The 17,991-nt window shown below is 34.7% G+C and overlaps 3 protein-coding genes across 4 annotated transcripts; 1 reads left to right on the top strand and 2 right to left on the bottom strand.

The window, feature by feature from the left end:
* Positions 1–864: 864 nt before the first annotated feature.
* LOC109186582 lies at positions 865–16,029 on the bottom strand. Of its 2 annotated transcripts, XR_002055150.1 has the most exons (13): positions 15,656–16,029; positions 15,391–15,433; positions 15,027–15,080; positions 14,282–14,345; positions 13,528–13,584; positions 13,210–13,313; positions 13,070–13,108; positions 12,659–12,747; positions 12,472–12,550; positions 12,328–12,375; positions 12,005–12,235; positions 11,731–11,733; positions 865–875 (listed from the first exon to the last, which is right to left on the bottom strand). XR_002055150.1 is itself a non-coding variant. In XM_019336631.1 (11 exons), exons 1-11 carry the CDS (start codon positions 15,874–15,876, stop codon positions 12,155–12,157), a joined length of 879 nt encoding a protein of 292 aa, XP_019192176.1. In that variant the 5' UTR covers positions 15,877–16,029; the 3' UTR covers positions 11,870–12,154. The 2 variants fall into 2 exon arrangements, 1 of the variants encoding a protein (XP_019192176.1); XM_019336631.1 differs by lacking the exons at positions 865–875; positions 11,731–11,733 and having other exon boundaries at positions 11,870–12,235.
* Positions 4,039–5,331, top strand: LOC109186584 (abscisic acid receptor PYL4-like). The gene is made up of 2 exons (XM_019336632.1): positions 4,039–4,761; positions 5,011–5,331. Exons 1-2 carry the CDS (start codon positions 4,143–4,145, stop codon positions 5,058–5,060), a joined length of 669 nt encoding a protein of 222 aa, XP_019192177.1. The 5' UTR covers positions 4,039–4,142; the 3' UTR covers positions 5,061–5,331.
* Positions 9,112–11,454, bottom strand: LOC109186581 (protein trichome birefringence-like 33). The gene is made up of 6 exons (XM_019336630.1): positions 11,083–11,454; positions 10,763–10,982; positions 10,507–10,681; positions 10,219–10,391; positions 9,652–9,813; positions 9,112–9,493 (listed from the first exon to the last, which is right to left on the bottom strand). The coding sequence occupies exons 1-6, from the start codon at positions 11,330–11,332 to the stop codon at positions 9,151–9,153; spliced, it is 1,323 nt and encodes a 440-aa protein (XP_019192175.1). The 5' UTR covers positions 11,333–11,454; the 3' UTR covers positions 9,112–9,150.
* Positions 16,030–17,991: the final 1,962 nt, after the last annotated feature.

Below are 17,991 nucleotides of genomic sequence, written 5' to 3'. Positions count from 1 at the left end.
TTTGCAAGTAAAAAATGCAAGTAAAATCACTTACAAGTGCAATCATTTTCATTAAATAATATGCAAGTAATTTACCTTGTTAACATTGGTGCACTTAATGATCACGTTTGGTGCAACTAATAATGACGTTAGGTGTACTTAATATTGATGCCCAGTGTACATTATTTGTTGCACTTTGTACTTTGCTAATAATATAAATCACTTCTTTATTGGTTAAGTATATATAATGCACGCACACTCATTGTGCTACCACATATAATTTTAAGGAGATTTTAGTGGTGTATGTACCATTGCACCTGGTATAATCACGTGTAAAGAACTATATCCAGTACTAGGTATAACTTGTTACATTTGTACCATTTATACATAGACTAGGCGAGATTGTCACTTCAATTTTTTTTTTTAATAATTTGAATTAATCTTCAATACACTTTTGCAGATATAGAGCTCATCCCAAACCAAAACTCAAATGCCCAATGTTAATAGTAAGGATCAAACTTTCACCCTACCTACAACTGAAAGCAAAAATAAAAATAATAAAAATATTTTTTTTTTCCAAAAAAGACCATCAAGTTGATGACTTGATGTGGGTATGGAGAGAGAAGTGGGGGTAGCTAGCGGTCAAAGTAAAGATTGTTTTGGATTGGAAAGGAGCTTCAAGTTGAAGATGTCATTACCATTGAGGCATGTGAAATTTTATGAAAAGGACCAATTAATTACTATGTTTGACGAAACAAAAGTTGGTGGGAAGGAATATTGAGAAATTATACAATCCAAACCACATAAAATAAAATTAAAGAAAAAGTGTTTCATAATTCAGTGGATGAAGTATGATTATTATATCACAAGATTATGAATTCAATTTTTGTCAATATCTATCGATCGAGCACGTACTGGTTGCATAGTGTCTATATGAAAGAATATAATCAATGAATTGCTCATTATATGAAGTATTAAATTACAATAATTAAATATAGTATTGTCATAGCGGGACGGGCCTAAAAAAGGCCCTAGCCCACACCAACGCATGAAGGCCCACAACTTGGCAAGTTGGCCCACCAAATTTTTAAAAATAATTTTTTTTTAATACTATTGACTCTATTACAATGTAATATCTGTTCATAGCTACTTTCTCAATCTAATGAAGCACAAAGAGTCAACATCGTCTCCATTAAGACTTGAACCCACAACCTCCCATATAAGGGAGCAACTTGGTGTCATTAGACCACAAGGTCCTTGGCAATTTTTAAAAATAATTTAATTAAAAATTAATTTAAAAAGTTAATAATTAGACAATAAAATAGGTTAAATAGTTTTTTTTTTTTTTCTGGATTTGAGAAAATAACTAATAGGTAATGGAAAATGATATCAATCTTTTCTTTTATAAGTTTGAACATTAAATTTAAAGGTTATCACCGCTTAGACTTTGAAGATTAGTGAAAACAATAAATAAATGGATAGATGTGACTCAATTGACTGAAATCAATTTCTTTTATGGCTGAAAAATATAAGGGGATTCAAAATAAATCATATCAAAATTTGTATAGATTGAGTAAAAAATGAGCTTAAATTGTATATATGGAGTATTAATTATAAAGTTTTGGCATTAAATTACTAATATTGTATATATGGAGTATTAATTATAAAGTTTTGGCATCAAATTACTAATTTTAAAACTTTGACCATAACGTTAAAGGTTTGAAAATTTCTTTTCACAAACTAGTCCTTTATCATTAATACATATCTACTTTAATTACTCCGTAATATTTAACGATTTGAAATTTTCTTTTCACAAACTAGTCCTTTATAATTAATACATATTTAATTTAATTAATATTATATTATTGTTTCACACTGCCGCTAGTGAGACTCGATCTTTGATCTCTTATGATAAACTTTACCTCTACAATCAATTGAGTTGTCCATACAAATGACTATAATATTATTGCTATTAATTATAATTTTTGACATAGTGATAAGCGCTTTCCCGACAAATATTAAACATTTTAAAATGACTTTTGGGATGATAGTGATATTACTATTACTTTATAAAAAATATGAACCACATGCATTGATTTAGGGAAAAATCATAATATTCTCTTCAATTCAACTTTTCCTTTTGTGTTGCAAAGTGTATAGTATATTTTTGGTAAGAGAACATATTTTTTAACTATAATACTTTTGATGTAGTTTCTAAATATACAAGTATTATATACTAATATTAAATTAAATATTATAAAACATTAAATTATAAATAATTTCAGTTAAATCTTGTTAATCAAACTGGATAAATAAAATAATACAAATGCCAGATGAGATTTTTTATTTTTGGTCTAATCACATGTTTCCATTAGAACCACACATGCATTTGAGACTAATTTTATTGATAAGATTTCAATGATGGCAAAGCATTTATATATTTATGAGCTGAGTTTTAAGAAAGAAAAATATTTACATCAACAATTATATTTATTTTTTGCATACAACACTATGTATCTCGCTGCTATGATAGTACAATACTAATTGAGATATGATTTGCTTTTTACTCAAGAGAATGATTTTGTTCTAAGCTTATAATTAACATGATACACACATATCATAGTCATCACTCCAATCTAAGGCCCTAACTGTAAGAGACACCTTCAAGTCGACAAAATGCTGGCCAGATAATTTTTCCATACAAGAGGAGGTTCGAACTTATGATCTCTCTTAAGGGATAAGAGTGCACGGTCATTCACGCCAGACAAGATGCTTCACACATTTACATATATTAGCACAATCTATACTAAGTTACTAACCAACTGTCACAAGTTGCCCCAATGACTCTTCACACCCTGATCCGACAAAGCATTTGAAAATTACGGTGATTCAATGGCTTAGCAAACACGGTCAAATATCGGTGTGTAAAAGAGAAGTGTCCATTTTAAGTATAATCCCTATACTGTTATTGTCAAAGTTAAAATATTGATCCCTTCTCTTAAATATTACCTACTGAACCAGTAAGTTAAGCCCGTACAGACACAAGTCGTTATTTTTGAGTAGGTTGATGATAATGAATGGGCAGACCGGGAAACCTCGTATATCGAACACACGGGTAGGGATGGCAATATGCCCCGTCCCCGTCGGGGATCCCCGGCCCCGTAGGGGATGGGGACGGAGACGGGAAAAAATTTCGGGGATCGGGGACGGGGATGGGGAATTTTTGAATTCCCCGGCGGGGACGGGGATGGGGACGGGGATACCCCTCCCCGCCCCACCCCGTCCCCGAATAATTATTATAACTAAAATAAATTTTATATATATATATATATATATATATATATATATATATATATATATATATATATATATATATATATTACATAATGCTACGGTACACAGTACATTGCTAATACTACTTATTTTAGTTATAATAGTATATATATATTACTTAATGCTACTGTGTACAGTAGCATTGCTACTGTGTACCGTAGCATTATGTAATATATATATATATATATATATATATATATATATATATATATATATATATATATATAATTTTTTTTAAAATTAAGATTTAAAGTTTTATTTTAAAATTAAAAATTACACTAATTTTATATTTTAACTAAGAATTGATCGAGGACGGGGAATCCCCGTCCCCGCCAAATTCCCCGCGGGGACGGGGATGGGGACTATTTTTAATTCCCCGCCGGGGATGGGGACGGGGATGAGGACGGGGTTGGGGTTTCGGGGACGGGGACGGGGAGTATACTCCCCGCCCCCGCCCCGCCCCGTTGCCATCCCTACACACGGGGCATATAACGTAATTACACGGAAAATAGATGGCAATTTGGCTTTAGACTCCGTCCAAATACATATATTTGCAAGTTGATGATCCACTTGCAGTCGCATGGCGTAAGCTGTGCGCTAATCTGTCTTTTAGGTTCTTCTACTATCTATCAAAGAAAGATCAACCCATTATATATATAATTCATTTTTGTATATATAAATATATGACGACGAAGATTATCGTAATTATATGATATTAAATTCCAAACATATGATAATGTAATTGTGTGTGTATATATAAAGACATTCTCATAAGTGTCCTTTCAACCATAAAGAAAAACTAGGTAGAGAAGAAAAGAATAGGGAGAGAGATGCCTTCTGCGCTTCAGCTTCACCGATCGGCGGCGGCGGCGGCGGGGGTGGGGAGTGTTTATAAGCAGGCGCAGGCGCAGGCGGCGAGGTGGATGATTCCGGTGTCAATCTCGGTGCCGGAGCACGTGCTGCAGTACCACACGCACGCGGTGGGGGCGGGGCAGTGCTGCTCGGCGGTGGTGCAGGAGGTGGCGGCGCCGCCGGAGGCGGTGTGGGGACTGGTACGCCGCTTCGACAACCCGCAGGCGTACAAGCACTTCCTGAAGAGCTGCCACGTCATTGTCGGCGACGGGGACGTGGGCACGCTCCGGGAGGTGCGCGTGGTGTCCGGCCTCCCCGCCGCCTCCAGCACCGAGCGCCTCGAGATCCTGGACGACGAGAAGCACGTGCTCAGCTTCGCCGTGGTCGGCGGCGATCACCGCCTCAACAACTACCGCTCCGTCACCACCCTCCACGCCCACAACCACAACAACACCACCGTCGTCGTCGAATCCTACGTCGTCGACGTCCCTCCCGGCAACACCAACGACGAAACCTGCGTCTTCGTCGACACCATCGTACGTTGTAATCTTCAATCGCTAGCGCAAATCGCCGAGAACTCCAACAACAACTCTCCAAGTAAATCATCGTAACATTATATTCAACCTTAAATTTGTGAATTCTTCATCATTAATTCGTGATCGGATCAACCAAGACAGCTTAAAATTTATACTTTTCGCGTCTCTGTAACAGTACAAATGCCTATTGTACATTATGACAGACGAGATGTTTTTTGTACTAGTATCAAAAAGATTGTATAATATTAAATTTTATGATCTATTTTACCATTTTTGATAATGGACAGAACGTTTTGTTTGTTGTTTTCAGATCAAGAACTGAAAAGTCATACTACTAATACAGTGATAGAAGTTCGTTGAAGACTATAAAGGTGTGATGAAGATCTCGTATGATGTTTTGTAACCAAACACATATACTACATTATTTCTTGTTTTTTTTTTTTTTTTTTTTTTTTTTTTTCAATCTTTTATTTTTGCTTGGGGGATTTTCTTCAATCTCCTGAGTTAACAATATATACAATTTCTTGTGTTTCTTGATCTGTAGTGAGTTGTTGCCCATGATGTCTTGACTGGAGATTTCATGGTATGGGTAGTGTTTGGAAGATGTAATATAAAATGTTTTTTTTTTTTTTTTTTTTGGGTTGTGAATTTTACAGAGTCAAGTGATGTGTGACGACCAACAATTTTGACTGGTTCAATAAATACTACATACTCCGTATTACTTAATAGAAAATTAAAAAGAGAAACATATTACACTTCAAAAAAAAAACATATTTGAGGTAATCATGGTTAACATAGGAGATTAGGTTGTTAATTGATCATAAAGTGTTTGGTAAATAGCTGTTAGCTGATTGTGTTAGTGAGTTTGATTAGTTGAGAGCATTAGTTACATACCAAATGACTTTATCAAAAAGCTAATCGAAAAAGTTATTTTGAGCAGTTTTTTGAATTTTTACATTTTGGAACAATAAGCTGTTACAAAAAGTTAATTAATCAAACACTCTTATGGTTAAACAATAAGCTGTAACAACTTTATGAACCAAGTCAAACAGCTAATAGTGATTAAACAAACTAAAATTGATTGATAAGCTAACTATGTTACCAAACAGGACACATATATTTTTTACTCTCTTTTCAATTCTTGGACCATGTTTTTTTTTTTTTATTAATTTGTGAGTGTGGATGGCTATGATAATTAAGAAAGAAAATGCATGGGAGAGAATATATATATATAATAGAGATATATAGCTGCCTTTGGTTTACTTTGAAAATTGATGAATTCTTATACCTTCTCAATTTGAAAATTATAAGATATATGAACACTAGTTATGACTGTATTGAATACAATCAAATTTTTTTTAAAAAAATATATATATTAAATACAATAAATATCAGTGATGATTGATACAATAACTTTCCCATAAAAAATATGATATAAGGGTATATACATCCTTAATATTTTAATAGCTATTTGTTATATGTGCCCAAAAAACAAGAAAATGGTTAGCTCATCAGAGGTTGTCCCAAATAAACAAACATATCCTGCGGGGGCCGGGGATTCTTCATACTTCATACTCTATCACATGTAGAAGGAGTTTGATTGCTACATTTAATGACCAAAAAACTAGAAAAATTTCCAGAAAGCCCTTTCTGACAAGGGATCGGATATAAGTAATGATTTATAATAATTTTATATTATTATAGTAAGGTGTGTCTTTATAAATTCTAAATTTAATAAAAATGATAATCAATAGTTGAGATATGATAACACACACACACTCCAATGTTGCCGTGCCCAAATAATAATAATAATTGGATAAAGGTACACACTACACAGTAAACATATTTTCTGTTTTATTTTTTCTAATTTTTTATTTCATGAGAAAAATAGAAAACTTCTCGAGTAAGTAAATGCATCGTCAAAGACTGTCACACAATTGATATAGTCAAAAAGAAATTGTATGTGGGGTGGGATTATTGATCATATATATTCCTCCTGCTTAGTTGTTGTGATGGAAGAAGAAGGAACAGACCATTCAAATCCATTACAACTTGGTCTGCAAATTAACTGCAACTTGCAACCAGTGGGGTGACTCTTTTTTTTTTTTTTTTTTTTTTTTTTTTTTTTTTTTTTTTTGCAATATTTTATGTTGTGTTCGGCAGATGAATTTTTTTCCTGCAATTTGGCGTGCAAGTGGGGCAACAAGGCCTTTATTCAAGTTCCTCGTGTTTGCCTATTTTTATTGCTTCTATTTATATTCCCATTTGCTATTATTATATATTTTCTTATTTGGAAAGTTTACAATGTGGATTAGCATTGTATCAGATATAATTTATAGTACTGGATATTATCAGCATTTGTATTAATAGTACCTAATACAATAAGATATATCACGCATGGTTGTACTCGATACAGTCAATACATAATCTATTATAAGGATTTAGCGCTTATTAATTACTATGTCAAAAGCTATAGCCGGTAGCAAAGCATAACTTTTTTTCTTATACTTGCATAACAATCAATGTCCTGTTGGGCATGGCCTCTAAGCCTCTGTTCAACATATTTTCTTTGTTAAACTCTTTGTATCGTATCACATGAATTTTGATTAATTTTGAGTTAAATTGTTATCACACTTAAAAATGATGAAACTTGCCTAATAATTATGTTTCATTTACAATATTCCAATATGAGATAGATGTTACTTGAACAAAATTGAGCAAATTTGTTGCAGTCTTAAACTATAGGTCGTCATTGATATACTACTACACTAGATTGTATCTCTTTTTCTTTTCTTTGTGAATTCTGCTGATTTGGCCCAATTTGCAAATGGGACAAATAACGTAATGTCCACTAATTAGTGACATTCAATTTGTAGTTTCATATTGACATTGTTAAACATTAAACTGATAAATTGATAAATATTATTGTTAGTTGTAAAGGATAATATGTGTTTGTTGTACGAGTGATGACGCATATGGAAAGAACGCTAATAACACACACACACGTATAATCATAAACAAAGTTAAATTAGACCTCAAAATATTGGTATAGTGGATGAGAAAATTCACTTAAGACCTTTTTCTAACTACAGGGTGGAGATTCGATCCTTGTCACAAACGTTGGGGGTTTAGGTTTGAAATGGGCACCTTGTACACAAAATTGTTCAGTTTGGTGTTGAATCTCGATACTAAAATTGACTTGATTTATTTATGTAGCGAGTCGAGTTCAAAATATAGTTCTGTGAAGTAGAAAAAAATCGACCAACTCAACTAAAATTGTCTAGTTGTGATAATATAATATGAGTTCCTAGGATGTTGAATTGGTTCAATTTGGTCACCACTTCTGACTATCTTAGATAATGAAGAAGCAGATAATGAAATAATTATATATTTTTAAAAAAAAATTGCTTAAACATACAATAATTGCACAATCCTTCACTATCGATCACTAATTACTGTTAAGTGAAATAGTCACTACTGAAAATTATGAAATTTTCGACCACCTGAAAATGATTTTAAATCAAGTTGAAACTAAAAAGTGATCGGAAATAGTAATAAAGATTTTTCTGAATACCAAAAGTGGTCGGAACAAGACTTTCTACTTGATTTAAGATAATTTTCAAGTCGTCGAAAATTCTATAATTTCCAGTAGTGAGTGATCGTACAACGGAAAATATGGAGTAACAGTTTGTCGGGGGAGGAAAATATTTTTGCTTTCATTATTTCATTTGTTGGGCTAAACAATATATATATATATATATATATATATATATATATATATATATATATATATACTCCGTATTTGATAAGATAAAGTATTACTATATATAGTATCATTTTATCATAATATCTTCTTTCTATAATATTTTTTTTTTTGTTTTTATTCCAAACAAGAGAGACATTGGAATTGTAAGTTTTCGCTTCAATTTCTTTCCTCCATCAAAGAAAAAAGAATTTCAACAACATCCTCATCTAAGAAGAAGAGTGACTTTTAGCCAGGCAATTCAGTCAAGTTAATTTATTGACTTAGTAAATACAATGTTATAAATTTAATTCCAACAGAAGTGACATATTAGTCTTCTTGATATAAAATGGTCACTTATGGAACTTACATCGATTACTTCCTTATAGTCGTTATTTGCCGATCAGGATTACAAGGTAGGGTTTACCAAAAAAAAAAAAAAAAAAAAAAAAAAGAAAGATGTGATCTTAGCCACCACCAAGTCCACTGATGACAAAGAAGAGTCAGTAGATAGCAGCGTCCATGACATTTATATATTGTAATTTACCTTCTCCATAAGGTTATAAGGACTTGTAAATCAATTGTGATACATCTTGCGATTTACTTCCTCCAAAAATTAAGTTTAGGCTTCGAACTTATAAAAATTAAACAAAACAAATTAAATGGCTCAATATTTTCCATTATTGTTGACAACAATTACATCTCTAATTAAGGATAGAAAAGCTTAGCAAATAGAAGCTCATTCCAAGTATCTTGAAGGCCAGGGGCACACCAGTGTGTGCAATCAGTATAGGTGGTCTTTGGGTTAACTATTTCCTTCCCAGTGAAAGGGTTCCATTGTGTCTTGTAGATCGATGTGTGGGCATCCTTCCTATAACCCGAGAGTTGTGTGATGTTTAGAAATGTGATGGGCACTCTTGACTCGCTAAACACTTGTTTAATCACCTCCATTATGCTTTTCTTAGTAGTCATCGACCAGAAATTAAGGTCTTTTATAGGTGTTGTCTCGTTGTAACAGTTCCCATCTGGATCACCTCCCCACTCTATACTCCTGCACGGAGACAAATCACGTACCATATACTCAAAATTTATTAACTGAAAAAAAAAATCTTGAAATTTTTTTTCAGACAGAAAAACAGATAAGATAACACGTTTATTAATACATTTTTAACATTTGAAAACATATGGATCGGAGAATGGAGAAGTCACCATGGATGAAGAGGTGACAGGCTAGTGAAGAACACTCTTGTTTTCTTTGGATCCATATTCTCCTTTACCCATTTCAACATATTTTTCATTGCCATCTCATAAGCTTCCTCAGGAGATACTTTTATTATGTCTTTCTTTTCATCATCCAATGACCCCGATTGCCTTCACAAATAATATTATAACATATCATCACATTAAGAGATTCAAATGCAAATGCCATTACCAACATTAGGGCATCTCCAATTGTGATTTTTGAGGAAGTCAAGCTTATGTAGAGGAGAGAAAAGATTTGAGTGTACACTGCAAGCACTTAGTTTTTGACAGTGAAGTGGGCCCCACCACAACACAACAGCGCCATTTGTGGCGTGTGAGGCCCAACACATTGCCCAGCCAGATGCGTGCACTGACGAGTGTTAATCTAAAGATTTTTAATTAAAAAAAAAATTTTAATTTTTTTTCTTTTCAGTTTTTTTTTTTTCCTTCCCTCTCATATACTCTTTCCTCGTCATACATGTAAAAAAACATTCTCAAAAACTACAACTATTAGAGATGTTCTTATTTACTCACAGGAGTTTGACAGTTGCATCAGACATCCACCAAACGTAAGTGTTGAATACTATGATGTCGAATCCTTTCCAATGCTGCCCATTGGCATCTATAGAATCTTTGCGAACAATTTTGTTTGTCGATGCCTCGAGAAGAAATGGTGCAAAGTAGAACTCAATTGTCACATTGTAATCCTTCTCGATCGATTATTATTGTATCATTACCAGTTTAAACTTTTAGTCAGATCAAATACATTAAAATAAAGGAAACAAATTAAACCACTGGGTATAGTATAATAGTTTCACTTACCTTAGCTGTGAAAATGGCTAGTGATTCATTACCTACAAAGGATTTGGCATGGTCATCAGGGATGGCTCTTTGCAGGAGACAAACCATGGAAATATACTGCCCTCCGTTCAAGGAATCTCCAGCAAACAACATCCTCTTCCCTCTAAGGCTTTCCAACATCATCGTTGCATCAAAACTATATAATAATTATATAAATAACAAGTTGACTAGGCTTATTAAATAGTTTGATTAGACTGAATAACTTAGAAGGAACGACCTGGGAAGAGAGCAGGCATGAGGTTGCCATCTCCAGTGAAGATATTGGCTGTCGGGGCGGCCGTGTCCTTGACACGTCACCTGCCGCCAAAGGTACGGACATTCATGTTCCTCGTACAACGGTCGGTTCTCCTGGTCCCACACCCACTTCCCGCTGAAAACATCGCAATCTTTCTCCGTCTCTCCGATCGCAAACGGCAGCTTTTTCGTCGTCGTCGTCTCTCAATTAAAATTAAAAACAAAACGTAAGTCATGAGTTCTCAGAAAGTCGATCATCTATCAGATGAATCTATAGCGTTATTAGCTTAGTTTATTACTCACTGAATGGTGTTGTTGTGGTTGAAGCAGTTTGGTTGGAGTAATCTTGGAGGCAAAAAATGTCGCCGAGGTTGTCTTGTCTGTGGTAGAAGATGGCGGCGAGGACGATGAAGGCTAGTAAGGTGAAGAGAAAAGGAGAAAACTTTCCATTGAAATCTGGGCAACCAGATTTATGCATCATCTCTACGTTCGAGCTTTCTTTTATATATATATGATATAGATCATCAGATGCATGTATCAATACCATATACATATATATACATAGCTAGCTAATTGATGATGATGGAGAGTTCGGAGTATATATAGCTCAACTGATTCACTTTTTCATTATGTGATGATCTTCAAGTTCAACTCCCATGATCATATTTAATGTAACTTATGATAATATGTACAACCCAAACAAGAAAAATATATTTGTTTTTGGTTATGTAATCATGTGGCAAAAAAGGCACGTGTTTAGAGACATAATCCTTACTAATGTGTAATAGCATTTATTGGTACAATAATAATGTTTAGAGATGTAATCCACCAAATACAAGTTGTTCCAAATGGAGTTGTTTATATGCCTTATTGTTTAAATTGATCAGTTATATATGAACTACATATACTGATTTACTTCTTTGTGATCATTTGCTAGTTAAGTTACAAGACAGACTTCACTCAAAAAACACCTTCAGACCGTGGCTGCTGATTTTCCCATAAATCAAAGAAATTCCTACTTCCAAGAAGTAGGTATAGAATATAGAATGAATCAATTCACAATAGTTTATTATTATAAGACGTTTTAGCGGCTGCAAAAAACCCTGTCTGATCTATATAACAAAGTGTTGCCAATGACCTACAAAAAATGATGATATCAACTACTCAACTAGCACAGAATTACAAACAAAAGCCTCAGTCTTCTCAAGAACTCGTGTTCTGCAACAATGGTTGATCAGCGTGAAGAAATACACATACATTTCCTTCAAGAGTAAAGCGAATGCTTGAACGGAATGCAGATGTCGGGAGTGTAAGTGTGGCAGAGACAGACTCGAGTAATAATGTGAACGGTTTCTCGCTAAGAAGATGTCGATGTTCAAAATTCCACAGGAGAATACGTGCTCCGGTGATGCTGAGAAGGTCCTCTGAACCTCTGTGCTATGGATTGAAACCAGCTCTGCAAAGAGAACATGCAGATATAAACTTCTGTGGTGAAAGAGAAAGCGAGAAAAGCAAAAGATATCATGGACTTTAGCGTTAGTGAAATACCTGTACTTTATGTGGTAAGCTGGACCAGAATTCCAAGTTCGGGATTATCTACAATGTGCAAGAATAAAGTCAGATGAGAACGAAAGTTCAGAACTTCCTTTGATAAAGTAAGAGGAGGTCATGAAAAACAAAAAGATTACATACATCTATGCCTCGAATGTGCAGAAAGAAGTATCGGTAGATCATCCCACCCAAGAGGTAAGCTCCAAAAAGGCATAGGATTCTACAAAGCAAAATTGAGTTAGGTATAGAAGTTGTCTTCCATGATATAGTAGCGGTTATACATTATTTGAGACAACATAAACCGGTGGGACAAATCTACTAGCCTTACATGATCAATAAAGTGCCAAACCAGCCCAGCCCTTTCCCTTTAGCCGATATGACTCCCCCGCAGCCAGAAGGATGCCTTAGTTCTGTGGCCTGTCAGCATTCGCAAGGCATAAACTTAGAGTGTACCGGATAAACTAGATGTACAAGTGGCACTTAGAAAAGGAAGAATGCCATATCTGTTTATACTTTTGACCCCTATAATACACATTACTATATGAACTGAAACTGTGGTTTATAAGCGGAATAAATCATCATTCGAGGCCAGTTAAAGCCATGAAAGTTACAGAAGTTTAGGCAATTAAAAAAAAAAAAAAACTCGCTATATGCTCCTTATCACATAATATATAGACAAGGACGGTGGAAAATAGTACTAGACAGCAAAGCTACACTCGTAGAAATTTGAAGTACTCACAAAATCGCAAGTCCCAACTTTTTCCAGCGTTTGAGGACCCTGTCAAAGATACAAAGTAATTCTAAGAAAATCATAGACCATTATATAAAGAAATGTACATGTAGTGAAGAACGCCAAACAAAAGAGGAAAAGGCCCTCACAGTTGCAGCATCATCACAAACAACAGAGACAGCAAGTGAACAGTTCGTGTTCAATGCAGTGTGGTACGTCTTAACAACAATACCTTTGAGGGGACTATTGTTGTCTGTCACATCAAGAGATCCAAGAAAAAATATTAGCATCACTAACTCAGATGTAGAAGGGTAAAATACAGCCTTGATTGCAGCATCCCGGGCAACTTAAACAACAGTCTGGCAATTATTTTAGAACAAGAAGTAGCTGCCCCACTTGAAGTAAATGAAGGCAGCCTTCTCTTCATTGATATCGAAGAAATAAGCAAAAATTACATGTAAGTTAACCTATGAGGCTAATAGATGTAGTTGATGGACGTCCAAGAGTAGCGCACACAGGATAACCTGCAATAACCATACCAATATTGTATTTAACAAAATGGAAGCACTGCAGTCAACAGTAAGAATGAATACATTTTTTAGAGAATTATTGTTGAGAAATCTGGGCAAGATTAAAGATTAAAAAAACAGAAAGATAAAGAACACAAGGATTTACATGGTTCGACAGTGTGCCTACGTCCACGGGAGCAAAACGGTTCTTTTATTATAATTATAATTATAAATTTATAATACATCCTAGAATTACAGCATCAATATTTATATGTAACCCTATACTCACGGTAAATTTACAACCCATTTACTGTACCGCAGGGGCTCCGCCTCCACACCCCCAACCCATTTAACTGGAACCCCATACTTGGAGACAAATGCTCTCACTCCACTCAAGCATCTATCACCTCTTGATTGCATATGAGCCATACACAACAATTATATTAACATTTATGCCATCTTAGTTCACATTCCCAGATTTGATTTAAAATCAAGGAAGCAGCACGAAAGAAAAACTGACAGTCATAAGCTCACAGAACTGTGTGCATCCACCCATATTCTAATACTTTGTACATCTGAGAGTGGATGACTGATGCATTCCAATTATTGAACAGGGTTCAATGGTTTATCATTGCAAACCACTGGATCTCAAAGCTTCCTAACCGTGATCTCATATTGATCCTACATGTACAGAAGCTCAAGGAGCACTCACCTCCAATGATGCTAGATGCAAGTGCACTGCAACCCATGCCACAACGAGATCCACCACCACAGTCCTAGAAGAATAAGTGCAAGGATATTCAAGTAAACTGGACAGCTATCACTTCATAGAAAATGAGAGAACACTGGCACTTATTACTTGTTAGGACACAGACATACTGGCACTTCAAATGATTTGCATGCTTCTTGCATAGCTTATAATCCAATAAATGAGGTATAACCTTCAGCTAACTACTAATGCAGAATCAGTTTAGTACCTTATTTACACATTACCCTATAGATGTCTTCCCCAAATTGAGCCATGTATATTAAAAATTTTAACAAAAATTTATTCCCAAAGCCCAGAATTTACTTGAAAGTGATACAGATTTGAACATTCTATTACATAAGATTGATTCTACAGTGGCAAAACAAGATTTATATATCATTCCTAGGAGCTGGAGTATGGCATGCCAGTGGCATCAGTCGGGTGAAAAATATGTTTTTTGTAAAATGTTCAACAAGACTGCCAGCCAACTTATAATCTAAAGCATCAACTAATCATGAGCGTGGGACATGAAAGACAAGGATGCCTCCAGAATATAGGCTTGAGGATTAACACACCACTTAATTAGTTGATTTCCAACAATAAATAAGACAAATGCTTCATTTAGCAATGTTAAAAGGTTATGTAAATTGAACCACTTCATGAAACCTTCGATAAAGAAGAAGATCAGGTGCAACTAGAAAGCACTCACCACGCAGTCAAGACACATAGGAGGATCATGGTTGAAAAGCATTGTCTCACACAGCTGCTCCACATACAGGAAGATGAAAGGGAGATAACAACAAGAAAAACGAAAAGTCATTCCGCCAGTTTAACTAGTAAATATATCATAATTTACCCAAAGAAGACTAATTGGCTAGTATAAAATAAAACCACTGCCTTCAAAGCTACCAACTCCTAGTTAAACCAATTCACTTTTATCCACAAGAATGCTTAGCTACAATCTGCATTACTTAAGCTTTTTTGTGCATATATCAAACTATATAAAATGGGTCTTCAATCTTCATATAAAGAAACTATCTTTACAAATAAATAAAAAAATAAAATCAGCCAACCTGAAACCAAATCACTGTTCCATTAGCTGCCACTCTATAGAACCTAAAAGCACAATATAAACATCAAACATTTCACTAATTAGACTCCCCATTCACCCAACAAGGATATCAATGGAATACTTACAAATTAGGATTTCTTTACTATTTTAAGGTAAAGGAACCGCATTTTTGTCATAGAAAATAGCACTAAGTAAAATAATGCATACAACGTGTTTGTGTTTATGTGTGTGTGGAGAAAAAGAGAGAGGGAGAGAGAAGAGAGTACCCATCTTCGCTGAGGACGCCATGGGGGAAATTAGAAATCGGGGAGGTTAAGTTGTAATTGTAAAGCTTGTTGTTTTGCTGGAAACTGTAATCGCAGGAGGCGGAGGCGGAGGCGGAGGCGGAGCTGATTCCGAGCCGGTCAAGAATCGCTAGAGTGAAGATCAGAGGAAGAAGACGAAGGAGGCTCAGATTCAGATGCAGAGAGCTGCCGCCTATAATCATCTCTTTTCAGAAATTTTCATATGCAGCGTTTGGTTAAAGAATAATTGCAGATTTACAGCTTCAATTCATGAACATTTATTAATGAAGCGAGCTGGGAATAACTCGCAGCAAAACGAACGAAGAACTATGGAGTGATTATAAAATGAAGAAGAAAATTACTCCGTAATTAAAATGAAATTTATGTGAATTAGAGTTAGCCCCCCAATGTTTAACCTTTCCCTTTTTAGAAACAAAAAAATTATTAATTACTTTATATATTACAAATTTAAGATAAATTTTTGCGGTTACTATCTAAGAGTATATATTGGTAAACTCCATTTGTTATCGAATCAAATCAAGAATTTGAGATTGTGCGCTGGTAAATACAGCATTGTAACCGACTCAAGCCAATGAGCTTATTAGGCCGAGAAAGTCAATAGATCATTCTATTAAGAGTTAAATTTGTAACATTATGATTATCAAGTCAATAGACTAACCAATTTAGTTGGAATTACATACGTTTTTGATATATTATACACTTAGAAGGCAGTTTGTTTTGCTACTAAAGAAGTCATCCTTAATGGGGGCACTAGCCCCTCCATCGTACCAAAAAAAAAAAAAAAAAGTCATCATTGTTAGATATGTGATCGTTTTGTCAAGCACCTTTCTAACAAATCCTAAAGTTGAGTTGAGGATCTATTTAATTTTTAATGCGCAAATGTATTTTATTATATTTGTGTAAATAGTAAACACCGTGTTTCAGGATGCTAAATTTGGCCCTCCAAACTCACACCCAACATAGTCCTCCCATACATGTCCCGACATTTCAATGAGAATGCCAATGATATGGCACTCAAACAAATATCTTAATTATACTTCAAAAACTAACTCGATCAATAATGAAGATGTAATTCGAACTTAAATATCACTTTACATTCTTTTATAAAGCTGACGTAGGATTATTAGATCATGTTTTTTATGTTAATCATGTTCAGGATTTCCAACATAGCAAAAACTTACACGTCGCACCCTGCAGCTAAACTAGATCATGCATAACAACTTAACAAGTTGAATTACATTTTGTCGAGTACCTTGTTGTCTGATGGCTTCATTATTACAATTTCAAATTGAAGGTCTCACCCCAAAAAATTTTTTATAATCATATTGAGTAAACATTACGAATATGTTAGATTGTAATTATAAATAAAAAAAAAAGTTGAATTACGTTTTGAGACACATAGTATGATTCTTGAACACTTTAACTAAAGTAGAAGTGACATTTGACAGTCTTGAAGTGAAAGTTTGGCATTAATGTCCATTAGCTTTTATTAATGTTTGGAACTACCAATTCTTAACAAATACGGAGTAGCTACAATTGAAAATAGTTTGAAAATAACAAACAACAATAACACCTTAAAAAAAAAAAAAAAAAAAAAAATAAACAAACAAACAAACAACAATAACAGCTTTTGATTCTCCAAAAAAAAAAAAAGGCAAAACCAGAGTGGATGGGGGATCTGAGGCCAATTTCTCTTTGCAATGTGGTGTACAAGATTTTTGCTAAGGTCCTAGCAAACAGACTAAAGCCCCTCATGAATAGCCTAATCTCGGAGAATCAGAGTGCCTTCATACCCGGACGTCTGATTACCGATAATATTATGATCGCGTTCGAGGCTCAACATTATTTGAAGAATAAGAGGCAGGGAGCAGAAGGCTATGCGGCTTTAAAGCTCGACATGAGCAAAGCATACGATCGGATTGAATGGGAGATGTTGAGAGCTATGCTTCTGAAACTTGGTTTCTGCCAAAGATGGGTGATGTTGATCATGGAATGCGTCTGCTCGGTGGAGTATGTTATTCTGAGAGATGGAAATGAGCTTGGCCCTATAATTCCGCAGCGTGGTCTTAGACAAGGAGATCCCTTATCTCCCTACTTGTTCATTCTTGTGGGGGAAGGTCTGAGTGCTCTCATTAGGAAGCAGGAATCGTTGGGCACCTTCCATGGAATCAAAATTGCACGTAATGCCCCAAGGATTTCCCATCTTCTGTTCGCCGACGACAGCTATGTGTTTTTCAAAGCAAATCAGAGCCAAAGTACCATCTGTAAGTATATTCTGGACACTTACTCCACAGCTA

This window comes from Ipomoea nil, unplaced genomic scaffold (assembly GCF_001879475.1).
Source record: "Ipomoea nil cultivar Tokyo-kokei standard unplaced genomic scaffold, Asagao_1.1 scaffold1407, whole genome shotgun sequence".
Classification (NCBI taxonomy): domain Eukaryota; kingdom Viridiplantae; phylum Streptophyta; class Magnoliopsida; order Solanales; family Convolvulaceae; genus Ipomoea; species Ipomoea nil.
Note: the sequence above shows the minus strand (reverse complement) of the source record. Positions and strands in the feature narration are given on the sequence as shown.